The 23,398-nt window shown below is 30.6% G+C and overlaps 5 protein-coding genes across 7 annotated transcripts; 3 read left to right on the forward strand and 2 right to left on the reverse strand.

Annotated features, from left to right (window-relative positions):
* Window positions 1–230: 230 nt before the first annotated feature.
* LOC126871274 (ubiquitin-like protein 7) lies at window positions 231–2,190 on the reverse strand. The gene is made up of 4 exons (XM_050629890.1): window positions 1,821–2,190; window positions 1,421–1,626; window positions 1,214–1,350; window positions 231–1,140 (listed from the first exon to the last, which is right to left on the reverse strand). The coding sequence occupies exons 1-4, from the start codon at window positions 1,963–1,965 to the stop codon at window positions 585–587; spliced, it is 1,044 nt and encodes a 347-aa protein (XP_050485847.1). The 5' UTR covers window positions 1,966–2,190; the 3' UTR covers window positions 231–584.
* Window positions 2,191–2,432: 242 nt separating this feature from the next.
* On the forward strand, window positions 2,433–7,051 carry LOC126871273 (uncharacterized). The gene is made up of 11 exons (XM_050629889.1): window positions 2,433–2,672; window positions 2,865–2,959; window positions 3,051–3,205; window positions 3,285–3,415; window positions 3,491–3,626; window positions 3,692–4,070; window positions 4,138–4,673; window positions 4,761–5,133; window positions 5,214–5,539; window positions 5,629–5,863; window positions 5,932–7,051. Exons 1-11 carry the CDS (start codon window positions 2,594–2,596, stop codon window positions 6,292–6,294), a joined length of 2,808 nt encoding a protein of 935 aa, XP_050485846.1. The 5' UTR covers window positions 2,433–2,593; the 3' UTR covers window positions 6,295–7,051.
* A 194-nt stretch (window positions 7,052–7,245) lies between these two features.
* On the reverse strand, window positions 7,246–8,071 carry LOC126871277 (protein FAM177A1). The gene is made up of 3 exons (XM_050629895.1): window positions 7,836–8,071; window positions 7,645–7,767; window positions 7,246–7,513 (listed from the first exon to the last, which is right to left on the reverse strand). Exons 1-3 carry the CDS (start codon window positions 7,905–7,907, stop codon window positions 7,262–7,264), a joined length of 447 nt encoding a protein of 148 aa, XP_050485852.1. The 5' UTR covers window positions 7,908–8,071; the 3' UTR covers window positions 7,246–7,261.
* Window positions 8,072–8,467: 396 nt separating this feature from the next.
* Window positions 8,468–12,220, forward strand: LOC126871275 (tetraspanin-3-like). Its single transcript, XM_050629891.1, has 6 exons — window positions 8,468–8,945; window positions 10,166–10,354; window positions 10,567–10,731; window positions 10,816–11,031; window positions 11,102–11,263; window positions 12,087–12,220. The coding sequence occupies exons 1-5, from the start codon at window positions 8,886–8,888 to the stop codon at window positions 11,246–11,248; spliced, it is 777 nt and encodes a 258-aa protein (XP_050485848.1). The 5' UTR covers window positions 8,468–8,885; the 3' UTR covers window positions 11,249–11,263; window positions 12,087–12,220.
* Window positions 12,121–23,127, forward strand: LOC126871276 (CD63 antigen-like). Of its 3 annotated transcripts, XM_050629893.1 has the most exons (6): window positions 12,121–12,194; window positions 12,290–12,378; window positions 21,583–21,771; window positions 21,868–22,044; window positions 22,168–22,371; window positions 22,575–23,127. In XM_050629893.1, exons 2-6 carry the CDS (start codon window positions 12,319–12,321, stop codon window positions 22,653–22,655), a joined length of 711 nt encoding a protein of 236 aa, XP_050485850.1. In that variant the 5' UTR covers window positions 12,121–12,194; window positions 12,290–12,318; the 3' UTR covers window positions 22,656–23,127. The 3 variants fall into 3 exon arrangements, with proteins under 3 accessions (XP_050485850.1, XP_050485849.1, XP_050485851.1); XM_050629892.1 differs by having other exon boundaries at window positions 12,164–12,378; XM_050629894.1 differs by lacking the exons at window positions 12,121–12,194; window positions 12,290–12,378 and adding an exon at window positions 14,991–15,225.
* The last annotated feature ends 271 nt before the right edge of the window (window positions 23,128–23,398 follow it).

Below are 23,398 nucleotides of genomic sequence, written 5' to 3' on the forward strand. Positions count from 1 at the left end.
TGCAATAAAACTTTATCACCATGCAGTTAAAGGGTATGACGTATTTATTTAATATTGCAATGTAAATACCGCTATTATACCACATGGTTTGCACGTGCTATTATAAAATGCATAAAATTAACATAAACCATGTATGTATGTAAACCATGTATGAGCAAAACCATCAGTTTCCGGAAATATTAAATGATAAAAGATATTTCACAAGAAATAAACATATTAATTACTAAGTATTCAATTTTATTACTTTATATTTGTCGGTTTTATGTACATTAACAAAATTGTATAAAATATAATTATTAATATTATCAAAAGTATATAAACAGATTATAATTCTTTTTTCTTATTTTAACATAAAAGTTTTATCTTATATATCTAGCTCGAAAATTTTGTTTATAGATTTTCAACAATTGTTTTTAAAACCAGAGAAATTACAATGATTGAAGTTCTTTTGAAATTAAAGAAAATTTCCATTTTTTAAATTTCATAAAGATCATTTAGTTTAATGCATAAAAATAAGACATATACCGTTATATTTTTGTATATAATGTTCAAATGAGGGCACTGGTGATTCTAATTTTATAAACTTAATTATTGCTAAATCCGCTGAACACAAGTTCAATTGCTGCTATTACATCATGATTTGTGAGATGTAATGCTCGAAGATTTAATGTATCATTTTGCAATCCTAGTTCATGCATTTGCGCTAACATTCGTCGTAAATCCGAAGAGCGTGGTAAAACGGACGGTGAATGAACTTGCTGCATAGCTTGTGTAAACATTTCCGTAGTTATTATTCCAGAATTCGTGCTGCCAGCTGAAGTGGAAGAAGCAGGATTGGAGAGGGGAAAACTTCCAGCTCTTGCTCTAGAAACTGCTGCTGCAAGTTGTGCAACAGTAACGGTAGAGTTTGTTGGATTAGAAGATAAATTTGGTGTTTGTGTAGAATCTGAAGACTGAGAAGAATCTCCTGCCATTTCTTCATCACCACTTAAATTGTCTAAACTATAAGAATAAGCGGCAGGCTGTGAATTAGATAGTGAAGAATTGGAGCCAACAGTTACGTTGTTATGTGCTTCAGCATGAACAGCTGCAGCTATATTTTGAGCAGCTTCCACCAAGACTGGATGTGCTTCTGCAAATCTACTCATATAATTAAAACACGTAATAATTTTCTAGAATTATAGTTTTGAAAAATATACATAATAGAATTTACCTTCTAACAGTATCAACGTCTGTGAAATAAGACATTAAATCAGGGTCTTGTAAAATTGCAATTGCTACTGTATCTTCGTGTAACCCAGGAGAAGATGAAATGATATTGTCCATAACTTCTGGTTTCTTACCTATGCGCTAAAATTAACAAATACATTTTGTAATAAAATTTAAGTATTTTTACGTAAGTGCATATTAACTAATGTACATTTAAAGCACTTCGAAGCCCAGGATTTTCTTTGAAAGACTTAAATGCAGATACTAGTTGTAAAATTCCGTCTTCTGATATGCATTTAGGAAATGATGGCAGTTCTGGTTCCCTTCTTCTTAAAACATGTACCATTGAACCATTTTTCAAACCGTACGATTCTAAAGTCATGTCATCCTCAAGGACACATCCACAATAAATTAATTCTATGGAAAAACAAAAGAAAAATATTTGTGTTTTAAATATGTTTATGGTTATAATTTAAAAATTACTTTAACAAAGATGATTATACATTATTTTTATAATACATCATTACTACATTATTGCTTCAATGTTAAAAAACTTAAAACACTGTGATTCACAAGAGAAATGGAAACAAGAAACAAAGAAAACATCTCACCAAATAAATCTTTTGATAGGTTAACCCTTCCAGCTGTTTCATATTTCAATTTTTCAACCTTTGTCTTAAAATTAATATCATTTAATTTAATGGTAGTTAATGTTTGAGGATCTAAACGTACACCTAGAATCAATTCTGAACTCATTATTGTCACAGAAACACTACACAGAAAACACAACACGAACACGATACACTTTCAAATCGATACACTCTTCGATTTTACAAAATCATCATGAAGCGTTTATTGTGTCCCTCATATCATTTTATTGCTTTTGACTTCACATTATCTTTTAACCGCTCTATCATATATTTTTAACTGATTGAGATTGAAATCACTTTTACTAACTTCGTTTTAATATTTTATTATTATGAATGGACTTTTAATAAGAATAAAACAAGTAAATGCAAACGACATTTTACATATTCAAATTATTATAAATTAAAAAGGAACCAACTATTAGATAAAATAAATTCATTATATTTACATACGGAATGAACTATAATTGACGTTATTTGAAATTTTAATTATTAAAATATATATCTTAGGAATAACATTTTTAAATTTTCTAAATCGATAAATGATTTCGATGACTCGATGTTGAATACATTCGGTATATCGATATCTTTGCGATATGCAACCTAACGCTGCACTAGCAATATGACGAGAAAGTTCCGTGAAATGTTTGTAATAAGTTTTCATAGCTGACATTCAAGTAATTTGTTTATAATGTTGTGCAATATACAACTTTGATATGACATAAGAATAAGCAGAAATGCAAGACATTTGCGAAAATATTCGTACAGCTATTGAACATGGACGTACCGATATAATTAGATCCCTTTTAGATGCATGTACGTGTCACAAATTTTACATTATATTTAAATTTTAAATATAATTATCACATAATGTTGTAAATAAAATATTTTTATTTAAAATAGAATAACAGAGTGAATAAAAATGTATCGTGTAAAATGGACTATAATTCGTATATTGAATCCTTTAAAGTACAATCTTTCAAAATCTTTATGTCACTTTTATGATAGGTGAGAATGGCAATGCAACTGAAGGTATAACAAAGGAAAAAATTCTAAATCAACCACTTTTAGAAGAAGGTACTTTCCTTTCATATGCTTCAAAGGTAATCATACATATCATACATCATAAACAAATAATTTGTGTAGGTTCATAAGGACTAAAATCTTTTTTTATCTGTTTATATTAAAATACAGGCAAACCAACCAGATATAGTACGAACATTGTTAAGCTGTGGTGCTAATCCAGCTGTCCAGAATACTAATGGACATAATGCTGTAGATGTTGCATCAAGTGACATAATACGTCGTACTTATATTGAAGAGTTATTAAGAGCAACTGCTGCATCTGAGTATGTGATCAATATTTTTATTATATAAGTATATGATATATTAAAATAATTTTACATATAAGGATACAATTATTTAAAGGTTGGATAGGGTAGTACAATTATTAGATGCTGGATTAAATGTAAATTCATGGGATTCCCATGGCAGTAAAAATACTCCTTTACATTGGGCAGCTTGTTATGGAAATAAAGATATTGTCACATATTTAATTGGTAAAACTTTAAAAGTATTAATTTTGTGAAACTTGTTTTTTATTTTTTAATTTAACACGTACAATTTTTCTGTAGATAGAGGGGCAGATGTAAATGCTGTTAATGGCTGTGGTGCTATACCATTACATGATGCAGTAAATCGTGGTGATGTTGCTATTTGTCAAGAATTATTACAAGCTGGTGCAAATCCCCTTGTACGAGCAACTAAAGGGTAAATAGGCAATATTGTATTTCTATAACATACGCTTAAACATATTTTAAAGGATTGTGTTATAGAACTTTTGCAGGGAAAACTCCATATGATCTTACTAGAGGAAAACAATCTTTGCACTGTTTTCTTCAAAGATTTTTATCAAACTTTATATCGAACGACAGTGAAACAATGCATAGCCCAACTGCAACATTTACAGATGGAAATTTCTGTCAAAAAAGCATTTCAAGTAACATGAGTCAACTTTCTATTGAATCTACCAAGTCATTAGATCCAGTTTATGACTTACCATTACGCGAATCAGGCAAAGAAAGCCCCACTAAAAGTACAGAAAAAGATGGAATTTATAGTTTACTTTGGCCACAACCAAAAACCATTGTTGAATTGAAAAATTCTTCTACATCTTTTATTGCTGGGAAAGAACTTTTTATATCTATAATACAGGTATATTGTTGATAGACAACTGTAATATTGTTTTATTCAGTTTTTTATACAATGTATTGTTATATAGGGTAGTGAATCCATACACAGAATATTAGATGTTTGGGAAATTAGCAGGACTCATTTACTAGAATTAGGTTATGACGTTAAAATTGGTGAAGTACATCCTAGCTCTGGCAAATTATTAACTGATAATCGAATTGAATGTATAGTTAATAAAAGTCTGTTTAATACACCTGAAGGATATCAATTGCATATTTCACAAAATACTATTAAAGTTGGTGCTGGAAGTTTAGCTGGTTTACATTATGCAGTTTGTACTTTTGTACAGATTTTGCGATTAAGTAAAAATCATAGTAAATCAGAAGCATGTGAAATCGAACCAGTTTTTATAAAAGATGAACCGCGATTTACTCATCGTGGTATACTGTTAGATATCTCACCGAGAGGACGAATACCTACATTAGAATACTTACTTCATATGATCGATTTATGGTCGTCATTTAAAATATCTTACTTACATTTATATTCAAGACTTACGCCAAATTGTGATTGGCAATTATGTTATTCAAAATCAGAAATGGTTACTCTAGATCGTTACTGCAGGTATGTGTACAATTCTGTAACATTATTTTTCTTATATTCTTATGTTTATGTAACTTAAATATGTTTTGTAAATAATTCTTATTTCAGAGATCGACATTTGGATTTAGTTCCAACTTTGGATGTTGATTCTAATGTAGGACAACATCATTTGTCACAAATGTGGCCTATATTCCAAGAATTATTGGCAGTATTTCCAAGTTTAAGTTATGTTCATGTTGGGCCTAGATTGGCTAATTTGCTTGTTCAAGCAGAGAACCTTGATTTGAATTTGTCAGTTAATGAAACTATAGAAACAGATATGTCAGAAGTATTTAAATCATACTCTTGTCTCCAAGAACTTTGGCATATCTTAGATTTAGGTCCAAATACAACTTTACTACTTTGTTCAAATGGCTTACATTCTAAAGCAGAATTTCATAACATACCCAGTAATATTATTCTTGTTGAATACGGATTTCAGGTAAATAAAGTTTTATGTGATTCAATAAATATAATATCGAAATTGAATTGAATTCGTTATTATAAGATACTATATTACAGGCTGATTATGATTTTTCCGAATGGACAGAAGCATTTAGAACAGCAGGTGGTAATGTATTACCTAGTTCTGGAACAGCAAGTTATAATAGTTTAGCAGGATGTCCAGCATCAACATATGCAAATACAAAGAACGCAATAAAAACTTCTCTTGAACAGGATTCAGTGGGTATAGTTGTAGCTCATTGGTCTGGAAGTCATCATCTTACTCCTCATCCTTTTGCATGGATTGGATACTTAATAGCAGCAGGATTGGCATGGAACCCAGCTAGTGAAGTAGATATAGGTATCAATGATAACTATGAAATACCTGAAGTATTTGGATCAAGGTAATAAATATATTAAATTAAAAATAATGTATAATTGTTACACATTCATGTAGAAGTGTTAAAAAGAGAAATTGTATATTATTTTACAGGCAGAAATGTATTACGAAATTATTAGATATTCATGTTTTTCAAGATTCTGAATATAAAATTGGTAATGCAATATTAGAATTAGGACGTTTAGATACTTTAGTACTTACTTTAAGTAAGAATCAAGGAACAAAAGATCTACAACAAATCCCTGACAATCGAGGATCAACTTTGTACAGATTATTAACAGATCCGGATAATGTAAATTTAGAATACCTTTCGGCTGATTTATTTGCGGTAAGAAAAACTATACAACCCGGAGTATATTAAAGACAAATGAATAATGTTCTCGCTTTATTTAATAGAAAGTAACAAAACAAGTTAAACGTATTTCACATTCATTATATGAAGGAAGTCTATCATCGAAATTTGCATCAATGGAACTACAAGAGCTCCAGTTGACCGCTGATTTAATGTTAACAGCATGTAAAATTGGCAGAACATTGATTGGCGTTGGTGTTAATCCAAATAGTAATATGGGCCTTGCAGTGATTAATTTAGGTATATGTAATCTGCCTCCTACATTTAGGACTGATGTAGCAAACAAAATGTTGGCTCATATAGAACAGTATAAAGGTTCATGGTTACAAAGACATTTACCTCAGGGCCTTCAAAGCTCTCTACTAGTCTTGACTAGTGCTTTACATAGGTTCGTGCCAGAAACATAATTTTTTGAGCTTTGAAAATATAAAAGACTATTTGTATAAGTATACAAAATGAATATCAGTTCCTGCTATACAAGACTGCAGGTATATACATGCTGTGCTGAAAGCAATTATATAGAGAGCTTATGAATGTTCCTTTATAACAAAATTTGCTAGTATAGAATAGTGTAACATGATAGCATTCCACTTATTTCAAATACAATTTTAATTGTTTTTTTCAATAGAACAATTCATATTATAGTAACATTTAATATTTATGTGAAAATAATTATACATGTATCTAAGGGAACATTCTCAAGGTCTAATAAGATATTTATATAACAAAGTATTGTTTTTGCCAATTTATAATATGAAAAGTGAGAATTAAAATTATAGAATTATTTTTATTTAATATGATTGTATTAAGTAATTGTGTATATGCTTCCAAGTCATTACATATAAATTGTACAAGATTTTTGTGGCGAGATTGGTATTACAAACCTATGCACGAAAGTATTTTAATACTAAGTGTTACTAAAACAAGGTAATATTTGTACACTATGAATCCTTTATATCAATATGTAACAATTTACAGTAACATTACTATTGTATTAAACAATACTTTAATTAGTATCCAATGTGAAATAATTCAAAAGCTTACAGTATTGTTAAGTTCTTCTTAAAACAACACTTTTATACTTATATGTTTGTAATATTAATTTGTGTTAATCAAATACAATATATTCTGGTATTTCTAAAAGTTGTTATACTATTAAATACATATGTAAAAAATGATTAAGATACCATAGGTATTTTTAAAAGTGACATTTTTTATGTGTAATATTGAAATAAATGATTATAATTGTTAAAATATTTAACACTGTAACAACTTAAAGATTTTTGAACACTTGCAATATTGAATCATAAAATACTTTATGAATATAATAATTGAATGAATAAATATTATAAAATGCATAATTTAATGATACATTTATTGCACATTATTTACAATATTATTTTTGCTGTGATCGTTCCACCCACCCATTTCCAAATCCTGTTTACGTTGCATTTTATTTTCAAGAGCTTGAATTCTATAGAATTCATTGATTTCAAACTGATACTTGGGTGATGTAATTCCGAAAAAACCCGCTAACCATTCACCTACACAATCACATCCTTCCAGTACTTTATTACCAATTGAAGTGGTTTGATACCATGCCCACGGTAACCAAGTCAGAGATTTCTAGTAATTTTATTTTTTAATTTAGTATAAAATCCATTGAAATAAACTATTTATAAAATATATAGAATTCGGCGTAATACGTAATTACGTCGTATTATTCGATGTAATAGCAGTTTAGAATAAAACTTAACTGGATCTATTTGATTCACTGTGGTATTTATATGCGGTACATCTGTTTCGTCTTCAGAATATTCTTCTAAATCACCATCCGAAAAATGCAATATACGCTTTGGTCGTTTTAATGACTTACGGTCCTAAAATTGTTTTATATTTTAATAAAAATACAATTTTGACAAATGTTTACTTCTATAATATCACATACTTGCATGCCAGTATCAGTTTCGTTTAAAATAACATCCGATAAATCACAAGTTTCATTCTTCTTCGGATCCATAATCGATAAATTTAATTATTTACGAAATAACAACCTTATATTAAATTATTTATCATCTCTGACAGCTCACATCTGTAATCTAAGGTAAGCAAAACAACGGATATCTTGTTACTCATTCTTATATGAGTCATACAGTCACATCAACATGCACTAACAAGATATAGTATAGATCTGACATCTTAGGGGATTTTGTATCACATATTCTGAAATACCGGCCATTTAAGATTTAAATTAATTAAGAAAACCGAAGTTTCGTTATTAACAAGTGATAGAATAGACATGATATGTTATGGAATTTCATACACAAATATTCAATACGTTAAGACTCAATGTATTTTTGTATTATATATGTAATACCGTAATACGGAGCTCTAGTACTCCTTTACCATTTCAATGTCATCCCCAACATTACCGATTCTGCACAAAAAGTATGTTTTTGGAAGTGGATATTTCAAAATATGTTAACGAGAAATTCCATAAAATGCCAGATTTATTTTGAATTTCATTTCTGGTTCAATATACGTAATTTTTTATGTATTCATTCTAAATTATAGAGGGCGCAAAAATCATCGATTTTTTGGCGAGGTCGGTATTTTAGCATCAGAATTCTCTATTGCATCTACACTATTTCTTGTCTATGGAAAACACATGATCCTCGATTTTAATCGATGAAAAACAAAAGTGTAGATATATCCTTTGGTATGAATAAAGGAGGAAAAAGATATATTGCAACATAAAACGTACATTATTTATATGAAGTAATAACATTCGAATTCTATTGATAAGGCTAGTAGCATAATTGGTTACGTTTGTAGCTCAGTGCTATAAGGAATGTCGGTTCAGGTCTGAGGTTTGCGCCTGGTCACCGTGGTGACAGTTCTTCGATACCTGATAGTGACGCTTTCTTCTTTTCCTTGGCTTGTATTAACTACACCTTCCGTTCATGTTGTTTAAGTGATTTCTATTAATAAATTTGTGATGGCACAGACGCTTGTTTGTATACAGTACTTTCTCATCGGTGGTGCTATTATCATTGGTGTAAGTGCAAATTTGCTACCCTTATTTTAAATGGTTTATTTTTACGCCTGATGGACCACGATTTAATGTTATCTCAAAGAAAATTTGTCTTATTTAAGTTCTCAGATAAGTATCAAATGATATTACCTTTTCTCAGTTTCGTTTTTCAACATTCTATTATTAAGTGTTTAGCAGTTGATGACTAGTTTTAGATTTGTCGTGGAATTGGATATCCGCCAACTTACTATGCTTGCTATTCCCCCGTCATTTTTTTGGACACTTTAACCTTTATGTTTCGAAATTCGATTGTAGTCGAATGTTGTTGCTACGTATCGATTTTAATACATATGCAGCAGAAATTTATTCTTCTTTATTGTAAGGATTAAAAAGAGTTGAAAATTGAAGAATTTTATTGTACATTTAGAATTAAAATGTCTTAAAAATAATTGGAGAAATGAATTACTCAGCATAAAGACTGTTTCGACTTCTGAATTATTATGTATTTTTTTTCTCAATTAATTATTTTTATTTATTGATTATTATTATCTATCGATTAATAGATAAGAATAAAATAAGAAAAAAGAATGCTTTCTTTTGTTAAAATTATTGGAGTTTACGTAACTAAATTTTTTATATAGATTCGCATAAGTTTTTGATATCTAGTAGATAAACTTTGTTTGGCTTTCATATCAATATCACGTATGCACAGTAAAATTATCGCATTATCGATAGCTCAAATCCTTCGTACTGGTACTTCCGTATATGTGAATGCAAATTTGTGCAATAGAACATTATTATATATATTCAAAGAAAATTTTTTATCAAATTTAATTAAAAATATTTGTAACATTGGTTTTAATATTGTGTTGGACTTATAGACAAACAACATAATGATCTATAGTTCAATTGATCTATAGTCAACAACTGAAATTGAAATGTAGATAGAGTGATAATGCTAAAGTATGTCAAGACCGATTTGTTCACGGAAAAGGGAGTGAAATCGATCTTTAATATCGATGTCAAAATTAAAATTCGTAATTTGCGAGAAATGTTATTTCATAAAAACTTAAAATGTCTTATCATCCAATCTCTTTCGAAACCTTTAATCTCACGATTACAAGCAACATCAAGATTAGATATAATTAATCATCGCTTATCACAGATGTCAAAGTATGTTATCACCGTAGAATTCATTGTATTACACCATAAATGATAAAAAATTTTCTGTTTACTGTCCATAGGTGTGTGGTATCATAGAAAGTGTTTGCGCGGGATATTTCATATACCAGTTGTATGAATATTCATCCCTCACGTCTAGCAATGTATGTGGTTCAGCGATAATATTGGCCGTGATGGGTTTGATAACGTGTATGATAGCTTGGTGCGTTTGGCAATTCCTAGATTTCACAAATAGGGGCCAAGTTATAATTGTAAGTGAACCTTAAATTATTATTTATTTCAATTATCAATTAATAACGCTTGTAAATACCTTTTTCTAACAATAACGGATTTTACTTAGAAGTATATATGTGTATAAGTATATACATTTATATATTTCTGATCATTATATCGCTTTCTGTTCTTCGATAAAATTTCCTTCCTTATCCATCTTCGATAAAGAAACATATAATTTTTCATTTAGTTTTCTGTACTGCTTATAATTGTTACAATTGTTAACACGAGCGCTGGAATTTGGGCCCTTGTTAGACATGAACAAGTGGATTTGTTGCCAATAGCGCATCTCGAACATGTATTTGAGCTTGCTATAACGGACGATAAGTCTCGTTGGGATCGTATGCATTCAAAGGTACATTTAATTACTTCAAGTTAATATATAATTCATATATCACATATCATATTCGAGTTAAATACTTACGTATTCCTTCCTTAGTTACATTGTTGTGGAATAAACGGACCAGCCGATTATCGTAGTCAAAATGCAGTTCCTTGGTCTTGTTGCGATACTTCATCACTTGCAAATCCTAATGATGATAAAGGCGTGTGTACTACCATGTATACGCGTGGTTGCCAGCATGTAGTATTAAATCGTACTAAATCGATTCTTCTTCATATTTTTTTGCTTGCACTGTGCTCAGTATTATTACAGGTAATGAGATCTGTTAATCAGTTAACCACTATAGATAGAATCGGAAATGTGATTGTATTGCTATTTTTAGGTCTGCTTCATAACGTGCATGTCATGTTACGTAAAAGCATGCCGAGAAAGGATGGAAAGAAGAAAGAACATGATGGTCATCTCTCAGTCACTCGAGCGAGCGTCCAAAGATTTCGGAACAGGCGATAATCTTCTGAATCATCAATGAAAATATTCAAAAACGGTGCCTGATGCATGATAATTTGAATTTTTATTCTCTTCAGAAGGAATATTTGTATTTTGATATTTACTGTTTATGCCTGTATTCCATTACATAAGCACTTTCATTTTAATCATTGTAGTATTTTATAGAGATTGTGTGCTGTACTTTGGTATCTTTTTTTAGCGTATTCCTTTACTTTAAAAGTGTCGTTTATATTGAATATGTTAAATACATAATATTATATTAACATAAATATTAACATAAATATCAGTAACAAAAATATCATGTACATTGCATGGTGTTATGAAACTATTCATGCCAAAATATTGTGCCATTTTACAAAATGTACCAAATACGAAGTTCCTTAGCTGAAAGACATTTTACAATTAAACACAAAAAAGTAAGCAAATCATTATTAACAAAGAATCAAGTAATATTACTAAATATTATTAATATATTAATGCGAGAAAATCAATCTCTTATTATAAGATTTATCCTTATACCAAGAATGTCAGTGATTTACACTTTGATTAAAAATTTGTATACTTTTAATATGAACAAAATAAACGTTTGTAAATAATTGTAAGTAAATCAAACCCAATCTTGATGTATATATAAAATGAAATAACAAATTTTTAAGTTTCGATAAGTTCCGAGCACGAAAATCTTTACTATTAGAAGTTTCTTAGGTCGGATGTTGAATTGTTTTTAAGAAGTTTAAAATTGATCGTTAAAAATTTCAGTAAACCCTTCGGTGAATTTCATATTCTACGACTCATATTTTTAATGTTACGGTATCAAAATCAACGGGAAATTCATACAAGAGCTTTTTTAATCTTTCTAGATAAGACAGGTACGGCGCTATTACGCTTCATGACTGAAACTCGTTTCGCTTAGCGTCAGTAGCGTCAGTTGAACGCGAGACGTCAGTGTTGTAAGTGTTGCTGTTCTGGTTCGTGCCGTCCTTTAATCTAACCTGTTGAGCATCTTTCTGCGCGTCTTCCGAATTACTTCTGGTATTTTAACGGATTTATTTTCTCGAAACAGAAGTTGCTGGAAAGAAAAAAGCTACGAAGATGGGCTGTGGAATAGGAATGATAAAATACCTGCTTTTCATATTTAACTTCATCTTTGCGGTTAGTATGTTTAGTATTAATCTAACATATTTCCACGATCTTTTTTATTTGCCCATGACGTAATATTCAATTTATATCTTATAATTTTCCAATGTGTTCTCGTTTAACGATTTATCATTTAAAATATATTAAAAGATAAATGAAATGAAAAAAGCTTGTCTGCAATAATGATAAAAGCGAATGCTGTGCTTATAAAATGTTTAAACGTGTAATGATGTTACTGTTTTTCTAGCATTATTCGAAGGCACGTTGGTAATTTACTAAAGAGTATACTGTAGCCTGCCGTTTCACTATGCGATATGAATAGATTTTACGCCGTATTTGATTTGTAACCGATCACCATTGCTATTTTTGAATACTGATTATTTTGAATATTGATCTCTTTTAACTTTACTGTCCTTCTATGATTTTTTATTAATCGCGTAAAAGGAGCTTAGTAATTGAAAAATTTGAGTAACTTTTATACGTGAATTTGGTTTTATTCAACAATTTTGATTTTAATACTTTCGTTTAACGTGTTCTTATTCAAGAACTAAAAAATAATGATTTTTCTTTTACCGTTATAATGTTATTAATTATGATTACTCGAGTATCAATAACAATACGTTATGGAAATCTCGCAATAAATTTAACGCTTTCTTCGTCAATATTATCGCGCCAATCAACTGTGAAATTTGATATTTCCTTAATATTAATCATTATACAGTACTTGAAATAGCAACAAAGATAACAGTGAAGGGTGGGTCACAAATACTGAGTCAGAGAAAGTTTTACACGGTTGTTTAAGCATACGACGATGTAAATGATAAGCCATGAGTCATGAGTCATGAGTCATACGATAAGAAAAATCCGTTGTGGTTGAAAAATACTAAGCCTTTCGGGAACTGTCAACACTAGGCGATGTTTAGCAAAATATACAAAATAAGTTTTTTTCTTTACTCAAATATATTTAAAGATATAAGATATAAATCTAGATAATTTATTCTATATTTCGTATTCTTTTGAATTCAATCTTTTCAAACTACGAATAGCAATAACATCGAATTAAAATGTAGCATAAATTTAAATGCGCATTATAATATCGTTACATGCATGTAAATATGTATAAGTATAAATAACATTGCGCAATTCGATAAAATATTACCAACAACTGGGGATATTGTAATTAAGCAATTGTCGTCATTCAATTCGATTGTATTTGTTCAAGATTTGTGATATTGAGCTTAGGCTCGAGGCGACAACCAGTCGCCGAACGTAGCCGCGGTCAAGGGATGAACGCTTTGTCTAACAAAGGTATGGGGTAATAGTATAGCTCTCCTTAAAAAGAAATAGTTGTAGCGGCACTCGATAGTAAACATTCCAACGGTTTCTGTCTCGTGGCTCGCCACACGCAGACCTTATTCTTCGGGTAAGATAATTACCAGATGTCGACGCATCTCCACAGTATATGTTCAGCTAGCCTGAGGACCCGTTACAAATTTTAAGATTTAGTTAACTGAAGTCCTTCAAACAGACAAACAGTCTTTGTCCCAACTACGGGAAGATAGGGGAAATCTATTTTTTTCACGAACGATGCTTCCCACTAGCAACTTTTCCTCAAGGGTGGCTAGCATCCTTCTCTAACCACCAACATGGAAATTGACCAATTAACAACAACATCAATTTCCCTCACTTTCCGAACGAAGACTTTTCTTAACGAATCCGATGACCTCGTGTCCTTAGACACACCCCATTATAGTTTTCCTCTGCAGCATCATCGTGACGGAAAGTCATTCTCTCGTGAGGTCTCATTAGCGAGTTACATAGCGTCTTTACGCTCGATGAATACTTTACGTTTTAACAAAGAGCTAGTTTAGTAATACTTATGCCGTAGACAAGTAGATCGAGTCCAACTTAGACTTTGTAAGAAAGTACATTTGTTATCCCGTTGACCGCGGTTGTCAATTCTGCAATATCCACACTTGTACTAATAATCATATTTGTATTAGTAAATATCTTCTCTATTGCATAACAACAATGTCTAATTCAAATGAAGATTCGTTACACGCCCCTAACCCTAATCATAATGTGAACCGGACATATTAAATAATCGATGTAACGATTCAAGTTGTATTAGAACTGTGGTGTACTCTCGATTTTATAAAGTTTGCTTAGATAGAGTAGTTGAAGTAGAACATCTATATCTCAACCTCAATAATTTTTTCTATAATGTAATCTCAAGATAAAAATGTAGTCTTTAAATCGATACTGATCAAAAAGTAAAATTTCATAACATTTTTAGTAATCTAAAACATAATTGTTTCTTGGCAAATTATCAGTGGAGACGATATATAAACTGCATGATTGTAAACTCATGCTGAATTCTTATCGTTTTTTCCTTATCGAGATTTTACGTTTTTATGTCTTAAGGTTACGTTGCTGATCTCTCGCAAGCACGTTCTTCTCTCTTCGTCTTTTTTAATAATAGTAGTGTTGCATATAGTGTTAAGAAATTGCATTCTCTCACAAATGACGTAAACGCGAATCATTGGTTGCCAGGGAATCCCGAATGATGAGTGTATGTTGCATTGGTGGACGAGAAACAGAGATAGAATGAAGAGACTTTTTCTCACGTATTGCGGTAGATACGCTAACCGTAGGTGTTTTTAATGCTCGTTCCACGTTCGTCTCGTTAGATCAGTGTGCGTATCGCCTCGATCGTCCTTGTGACGTTACGCGCGTTTCTCTTCTGTTTCGATTGTGTCGTTTAATTTTTTGTCATCAAAATCGTGTGGTGAAAAGATCAAGATGAGTTGCATCTCGGATTGTATTAAATATTTGCTTTTTATTTTTAATTTTATATTTTTGGTAAGTAAACTTCGAAGCCAACAAGCTCTGCAAGATCACGATTCAAAAACCTTTAAACTGTTTTACCTACCAAATGGCCGGATTATAGATGGCTCTTCTTCTTTCTTAAATTTAGGAAAGGAATAGTTTATAGTGGAAGAGAAAAAGGTACTAAAAAGAGTTTTAAATATTTCTTAGGGAATCTGTCGAGACTAGGTTTAGTCACCAACTGGTTTTCTATTTGTGAAACAGAGCAAGAGAAAAACAGGAAATGGGGTTGGAATTTTAGGGTTGTGGAAATAAGAAAGCACGTTCTGATGTTTAACTGCCATGATAAAACTGGGATATTAGATCACAACGGTTTGCATGTTTTACAATGGAATTGCGTCATTTCTTCAGAGAAACTCCCCTCCAGTCAGAGAAAAACTGGATGTAATTCTGCTCTAAATTGTACGTTTTAGTCAAGGTTCGGTTGAACTGTAGTATCCTTGACATTTTATGGATCGTTAAGAACGCACCTTTATATTCCGTTTCTAAACACTATCATATTATTCAAGTAACTCGAGCATGTATTTTACATATGTTACATATATTTTGCATTAATATTTCATAATATTGGATGAATTCAGAGTTCATACTACTGTACATTCATAGTTAAAAATGCAAATTACATATAATGAGATGTGTTTATGTAAGAACACTTTATGAATAATAGGAATCGTTGCAAAGTGAAATATTCGGTGTATGTCTTATTATAGTTGTTGATATCTCCACGTTAATTAAAGGAATCGTTTCTTGTATTGTGCGTTATGTCATTAAGAACTCATACATAGGTAGAGTTTTAGAGTACGCTGGTGTGAAATTTAATCGCTATCACGATGTAAATTCAACGTCATGCGGTATTTGCTCGTGATTATGGGCATGTTCTGAGATATCTCACAATTTATATATATGACGCCATTTTCCAGGAAGTCTGAAATCGTGTTAATTAACGTCGACAATAATACTAGTAACATTAGCACTGAAATATGAAAATAAAAATATTATAGCTGAAAATTACGCTTTGTCTATTTAACAATAAATGTCGAAAAATAATTTTAAAAAATATTGAATTCTCTGAATTGTTTGCTTTTACATACATAGCATAGCTTCCTAGTGAGATGCCGTAAAGCTCTTTGATAGTCTGTATGTTTTGGTAAAGAAGTTGTGTATAGTGAATAAGTTAGGTGAATCGAAGGCATTTTCTTGATTTTCTTGTATAATTGCCGAATATATATATATCAATATTTGGAAGAGAATGGTTCAATCAGAAAAATATTTCCACCACATAACCGTATTCATTATTTCAGTCAAATCTTGCTTCTCTTCTAACCATTTTGCATATAATTACACATAGTCTTTTTTTTTTACTCACAGTCTTTTGTATTAGATTTTTTACGTAACATAGTAATTTTCGAGCGTACCACGAGGTACTGTGAGATCAGTAGTTACTGGTTACATCACGTACGAAACGGGATCATGCGATCGGTAGTATATTTTCTTCTTTGTCTTTGTCCATTATGAAAAAGTACAATATTGCAAGCACGTCTAGCGTTGAATAAACGGAGATTAAATTGTCCACTGTGTGATTTCTATATTGTAAATAAAATTTTGGCACAGAAACCTATATAAAATTGGCACGTAAAACTAAATGAAATTCTGAGATTGCCGTAATATAATAGCTTGACGAATGAGATAATATTTAAGTATTGGCATTTTTAAATTTTAATTCATTACGTAAACGAATAAAAAGAATTAATCAGACTGATTGTTTGACTGAAATAACTTGAGCTGGATTCTTTGTATGTCAAACAATCGATATATACAATTCATCTATTTAGTATATTGCTGATAACTCTTTCTCCCTAACCAGACAATTAATCCAACACGAGTAAAAAAGATTGCCTGACACATTGGTCGGCTATCGAATCTATTGAAGATAAACTTAAATCTCATTCTGTATTCTGTGAAACGATATACATTACACATACTAACGCATGACGTACTCCAAATGTTTGACCAGTTTTCTACGCGATCAATAATTCATACGAAGTAGCAATATAAAAAAGAAAATATTCGCGATAAATTAGTTTATCTACAAAGCAAGGTTGCACTATTTATTTTATGTAGTTATTTAATATATCATTATCATATAAACCTGCTCTATCGTATTTACATTGTGTATTTAATATTAGCGATTAATCTTACGCAAAATTTCTACCTTAAAATCATGATCTATATTAATCTATAGACATATACAAACAATTAAGTTTATATTAAGATTTATTTGAGGAATCGACTTGTGTAAAAAGGAATCATGGTAACAAGCTAACATATAAAAGCGTACATGAACATAGTTTTCGTAATTTTTTAACGCATTCGTGGAATGCAGTGGATCGACTTTTGTAGCATTTCACAAAGATAAGTATCGCCGCAACAGGGAAGTACACGATTTTACTCTTTCTAAGAATAGAGATAAATATCGGATCAATGGTGAAATAACCGGTTCCGTTTGCTTTTCACAGTCTTTCATAAATTTCGACGACTGTATCGCGTTTCATTATAGTTTTGTTATCACGAACTTGATTATATATGCGTCAGAAACCTTGTCCTGGAAATGTTGACTCATCTGCGTTTCGGTATATTTCGGGTATTTTGCGCGCAGGTACTACAAACGTAGCTACGTATGCGAGATTTTTCAAACAGAGAAAAGGAAAAGAAGACGTTGCTCGTTTGGCAACGTTTCTTTTGTGTCGCGACGGAACACTTTTCAAGGCTTCGCTGTTTTTCAAACCGAAAACAGGTTTTATTAGCGTTCTAGAAAACTAGCAAGATAGTTGATTTTTCTGAAATTGAAATCATTTCCATTACGTGACACAGTTGAAAATATATATTTTTTTCTTCTTTTTCGTTTTAACTTTGCATTGCATGTTTAAAAGAACTCTAGATGATAGAACGATGATGCTTTATACCGTCAATTAACAGCAATAACGTGCCAATAAGTATCGTTCTCTGAAACTATCAATACGCCTATAGTAGTTTTAACTGCAAGCATTAAGCTTTACGGCTAAATTGATTTATGTACTCACAAAACGAACTATTACTGGCGTTAGAATATTTTTTCCTATTTGGAAATGTGAAATGTATTAACATATATGAATAATATTTTCTGTTTAAAATATTAATCTTTCCGAATTTCTAAACTGTCTCTTTCAATTATTTGATAATATATTATGATTTATTGTTAACGTTGCTTTTAACGTAAATAACGTAAAATAAGATTATTATCATGGTACTGTAATTAGCTTTTTTAGTTTAGTTTTTTATTAAAATCATTGATTACGATCTCAAGATAAACTCTGTGTCATTGAATATCGATTATATTTCTGTTGATTTTTTGGAAAACTTGGTATTATCTATAAAATTGTCCAGTATTATTTTTCAAATATTTCAAGCTACAAACTACTCTTACACGATTTTCATTTAGAAAGTTCCAGATGGCAGACCTTGGCTCTTCATTCAGAAAGAATCTTTGTTCAGGCGGAGATATAAATGAATACGAGAAACAAACTGCAAGTTAAAAGAACGTACAGTTCAGACAAAGTCAATTCGAAACTTATTTCCATCGACAGAGACGTATGTTGTTTCAGAGGAAGTCAGTACCGAGGCATATGTTGAATAGGATGATGTCATCTAGTTTGAGCGATCAAGTATATAGCTCGCGTGTTCTCTATTCTCTGACTATTCATGTTATCACGTCTAGGAATATTGTGTCCGATTAAACCAGCTTGATATGACTTCAAAAGTTCTTAACTCTTAATCCTTATAGTGAGAGACATCTTAGACGTTACAATTATCATGATAATTTTCTCTCGAATGTCATCTTCGTCATTATAGACTCATATAAAAATTTTTATTTAAGTAAAAATATTAAACAAAAATACGATTAATATTATGGATATATAATTAAATAATAACACTTCAATTGGAGTTCAACAATTTACGTATCTTTTTTTCTGATCAAAGGTAGGGTGATAATAATTGGGAATTGAATCGAAAGAAATACGTAAATAGCTTGTAAATATATTGATGTTTCATCATCGAGAGTGATAGAAAGAGGCACAGTATCATAATTTCTGAATAATGCATAGATTAAATAACGCGCCGTTACGCTTTTTTTTTATTGGAATTTATTCTCGACAAAATGCATCACGCCACTTAGAATCAGTCTTGAATTCCCATGAGCTCCTCCGTGTCAGACATTCATCATTTAAGAGTCTGTGCATCGATCTTCAAATTGTTCTCGATTCTTTAAAATCTACTGTAGAAGCTTGTATAATAAGAATAATAATAATAACTTGAAAATAACTACTCCAAGTAAATCGAAGTGTACAGTCCTCCAACTCGAGGAAGCTATAGCCGAGGAATTGTAAGCAGATTTCAAATGATAAATTCACATCGCGGACTAAAAATTGCGTGACAGACATTCGCACATGTCCAACTCTCAGTATCGATCACAATAGTTTCAAACATACGCGAGACACAAAGGAAATATACTACAATATAAAGTATCAAGGATACAAACGGCGTATTTACGTATTGATATGCAATTGGCTTTACTCAAGCGAAGTACAACCATTGATCTGTTTATTCTCGTGAAATATAATTTAACTTCTAAAACTAGAATCTCACCTAGTTCTAAAAAAGAAAGTTACGCTACATTAGAATCTCTTTCTTTAATTTGATCTGTGAAAATGAATTGTTCTGATAGTGAGCACAATGATGTATGGTTTAGAATCAATAAAACCTAGAAAATTATTAATTATTATTAATTTTGACAAATTCAATATCGTGAATTTTTAATTCTGCTCGATTTTGCGTGATCTCAAGTGATTCCTAACCGATTTTGTGATTAGACGTTGCCGAAGTAGCCCTCGAGAATGCTTTTTTCTCAATTCAATATTTTAAGAAGTTATTTATCTGATCTCGATGCCATGATCAATATTTGTGCACATCCAGTCTAAACAAAACTTCGAGCAATCGCAATTTCACTGAAACGTTTATCGGTCTATTTCCTACTTTAATCAAATGATTGTATTCCATAGCAATATCTTATCATTGATTGCTTATTATCCACGATCGCTTACAGTTTACATTTTACAGTAGCTATTATTATTATATTTTTGATCGGTAGTAAAATTCTACGAAAGATTTGATATTATCTGTAAAATAGAAAAAATTAATAACTCCGTTTTATTAATCGCATTATATTTTTACAATTCCTAAAACGTTAATTTTAGATAACTTTCCTATGATAACATGGTTTCATGGAAGAGTATCTATTTTGAAGTTAGTTATCCGATTAAAAAGAGATATTTATATCAATCAAAATTTATATTTCGATATAATCATAACAATGATATGCAGGATCGTATTACTTAGAATTTTATTACTTATATTGTATTAGTTAGAAAGACTTGCGTATGTTACGTTGTAAATATTTCTTGTCTCTTGTCTAAAAAACGTTTCAAGTATCGAGCAGATAGCATTATCATTGTTCTTGTTTTATCAATGAGACACTTGATATTAACAAGAAAATTCATTTATATAGATACTGTGCTTAGTTGTTAAACATTACAAAAATAAAAATGAAATTTTTAGAATATTGTATTCTTTACATGTATTGTATTCTGTTTATTTTGAATCATCGTGGATTTTGGTAAATTTGTAAGTAATATGGAGTGCAGATAATTTACATTACAGAAAGGCAATGATGACTCAAAATTTTATTGATAAAAAAGTCCGTTGATATTATTATAGGAATTTTTAACATTTCTTTTTTCTTGTCCAACGATATTTATTATCTTCTTTTTTGGTTGCTCATTTCTTTTGTGCAAGTTATACCATTGAACGTGTATTTTATTGAAAAGATCCTGATTTGCTCCAGGTCTATTGTCAGTATGCTTTGTTGAAAGTCTGTTCAACTACCACCTGGCTCGCACCTGGAACATGACCTAAATTCACCTACGGACGGTTGCAATTGTAGTGTACCGTCTACAGAATGTTCAATGCCAACCGGTTAATATTGTGCAATGTGATGTAATAAGTTGCTATCTTAACCTTCAATCGGTATATATATTTAGAAACTCGACGATCCAATCGATTAAAAGTGGCACAAAAATTAATTTAAAATGAAATAATATTAAATATTATCAAATAATCCTCTAATTGATATTTTTTGTAAATTTTATATTTCTTATATTAGACATATATTATATTTTGTATTATATTTACTCAAATTGAATTTTTGTTCATCCTTGACATTTTTACGTGTTGCAGATATGTGGATTGGCTATTTTAACTCTTGGCGTTATTGTACATCTGCGAGTGTCAGAAATAACCGATCACATTGATACCAATCTTTTATTCCCATCGATAACGTTGATCGTTATCGGCAGCATAATCTTCATAATATCATTTTTCGGATGCTGTGGCGCCATCCGGGAGAGTCATTGCATGACAATTACCGTAAATATATTGATCATATTTATCACTTCAAATTCCACCTAACATTTTATTATAAAGATATTACTTAATAAGATACAAATTATTTCCCTCTTTTAGTTCGCATCGTTCCTTTTGTTCATCTTAATCGTGCAAGTGGCAGTTGCTGTTTATGTGTTTGTTGTTGTTAAAAACAGCGATGACAAGATTGATATCTCCGAGAATTACGAGAAGATATTCAAAAATTACGGCACGGACAAAGAAAGCACAAGAGTGATTGATATTGTGCAGAGTAGCGTAAGTAACTTTACGGTTGTTAAATGAAAGAAAGTATTCGTTTCTTGAAAAACATACTTCTTACCGAAAAACATCCTATCTAAAAACGTTATGATATATCAAATTCGGATTGCTTTTGTACAGTTGCATTGCTGTGGTGTCTATTCTTCGAAAGATTTCATTCTCCACAATCTCCGTATTCCGCCAAGTTGCTGTGGTTTAGCAGAAAATCAAACCTGCTCTTCAAACGATGTGTATGAGGTAGGCTGTGTGCCAGAACTAAGGCAAGCGATCTCGAACGCTGGAACTGTACTTGGCAGCTTAGCTATTGCTATTGCCGGTGTTGAGGTAAGTTTTTTTTATCGCTGTATTCAGTAAATATCGCGTTAGTCGTAAATAAAACTAGTGAGCCGTATTTGTGCCGATTTTCACGATATTTTATAATTCCTTCTGTGTTTTATGTATATATACAACATAAAGTATATAGTGTACTATAAAATATAGTAGGAATATGTAAGATCTGTATATAAATTATGTATATCATGTTTCAGTTGATCGGAATCATATTCGCACTTTGCTTGGCAAATTCTATAAGGAACGCTGAACGCAGGAATCAAAGAAATATATATTAAAAACGAAAAGTAATATAATTGGTAACACTACCATTAATAATTTGATCTTAAGTGACAGAAGAAGTGCAGTTATTCTATGAAAACAAATTTAGATATTTTTTTAAATGGATCAATGAAAACGAAGACGGGAAAAGTGCCTGATTTTCTAAGTTGAAGCACGATTTTTGTTTAAATTTTGACTTTGTATATGTGATATGTGAAATGTATAAACATGTTATTTAATCCCTTAACCTACAACTACGAGCATAGCCCGTAATACGATGATCGGCCCAAATATAACATGTAATATAATATATAATAGCTTGTTTACGTTTTCGGCCCAAAATTCTCGAACGTAAATCATTAAGGGGTTAATATATTTTTAATTTTGGTACATTTCTGTTAAATTGGATATATTTTTTTATGTGCGACAAATAAAATAATTGTAATAATGATAACCTGTCATTAATAATAATAATTGATGCAAAACGTTTTTAGAGATTCGATACATTTCATGCCACTTCTTGTTGTATAACTTTTGTATACATTCACATATATATATATATACATATATAAATATATCTATATATGTAATATAATGTCTTTTGCACACAATTAGCAAAAATTGTTATTGATGCACCAGAATATCAGATCATTTTTTATAATATAAAATTAAACATTACGGAATATTCTGGTAAAACACTAAAACAATAAGTTAAGTCACATTGCATTATGTAGTTCTGCGACTATCATAGGAAAATATT

The sequence above is a fragment of the Bombus huntii genome, chromosome 11 (genome assembly GCF_024542735.1).
Source record: "Bombus huntii isolate Logan2020A chromosome 11, iyBomHunt1.1, whole genome shotgun sequence".
NCBI lineage: Eukaryota > Metazoa > Arthropoda > Insecta > Hymenoptera > Apidae > Bombus > Bombus huntii.

What these genes read in the sequence shown, in the direction of transcription:
- LOC126871274 (XM_050629890.1), bottom strand. Translation starts at nt 1,965, where the DNA reads ATGAGTTCAGAATTGATTCTAGGTGTACGTTTAGATCCTCAAACATTA. An exon ending in CCTATCAAAAGATTTATTTG is followed by an intron (nt 1,627 to 1,820) that starts GTGAGATGTTTT and finishes GTTTTTCCATAG; the next exon opens with AATTAATTTATTGTGGATGT. An exon ending in GACGTTGATACTGTTAGAAG is followed by an intron (nt 1,141 to 1,213) that starts GTAAATTCTATT and finishes TTATATGAGTAG; the next exon opens with ATTTGCAGAAGCACATCCAG.
- LOC126871273 (XM_050629889.1), top strand. Translation starts at nt 2,594, where the DNA reads ATGCAAGACATTTGCGAAAATATTCGTACAGCTATTGAACATGGACGT. An exon ending in AGAGCAACTGCTGCATCTGA is followed by an intron (nt 3,206 to 3,284) that starts GTATGTGATCAA and finishes AATTATTTAAAG; the next exon opens with GTTGGATAGGGTAGTACAAT. An exon ending in TTTCGGCTGATTTATTTGCG is followed by an intron (nt 5,864 to 5,931) that starts GTAAGAAAAACT and finishes TTTATTTAATAG; the next exon opens with AAAGTAACAAAACAAGTTAA.
- LOC126871277 (XM_050629895.1), bottom strand. Translation starts at nt 7,907, where the DNA reads ATGGATCCGAAGAAGAATGAAACTTGTGATTTATCGGATGTTATTTTA. An exon ending in AAACTGATACTGGCATGCAA is followed by an intron (nt 7,768 to 7,835) that starts GTATGTGATATT and finishes AAACAATTTTAG; the next exon opens with GACCGTAAGTCATTAAAACG. An exon ending in CAGTGAATCAAATAGATCCA is followed by an intron (nt 7,514 to 7,644) that starts GTTAAGTTTTAT and finishes TAAAATTACTAG; the next exon opens with AAATCTCTGACTTGGTTACC.
- LOC126871275 (XM_050629891.1), top strand. Translation starts at nt 8,886, where the DNA reads ATGGCACAGACGCTTGTTTGTATACAGTACTTTCTCATCGGTGGTGCT. An exon ending in GGGATCGTATGCATTCAAAG is followed by an intron (nt 10,732 to 10,815) that starts GTACATTTAATT and finishes TTCCTTCCTTAG; the next exon opens with TTACATTGTTGTGGAATAAA. An exon ending in TGTGCTCAGTATTATTACAG is followed by an intron (nt 11,032 to 11,101) that starts GTAATGAGATCT and finishes TGCTATTTTTAG; the next exon opens with GTCTGCTTCATAACGTGCAT.
- LOC126871276 (XM_050629893.1), top strand. Translation starts at nt 12,319, where the DNA reads ATGGGCTGTGGAATAGGAATGATAAAATACCTGCTTTTCATATTTAAC. An exon ending in TATTTAACTTCATCTTTGCG is followed by an intron (nt 12,379 to 21,582) that starts GTTAGTATGTTT and finishes TACGTGTTGCAG; the next exon opens with ATATGTGGATTGGCTATTTT. An exon ending in TTGATATTGTGCAGAGTAGC is followed by an intron (nt 22,045 to 22,167) that starts GTAAGTAACTTT and finishes GCTTTTGTACAG; the next exon opens with TTGCATTGCTGTGGTGTCTA.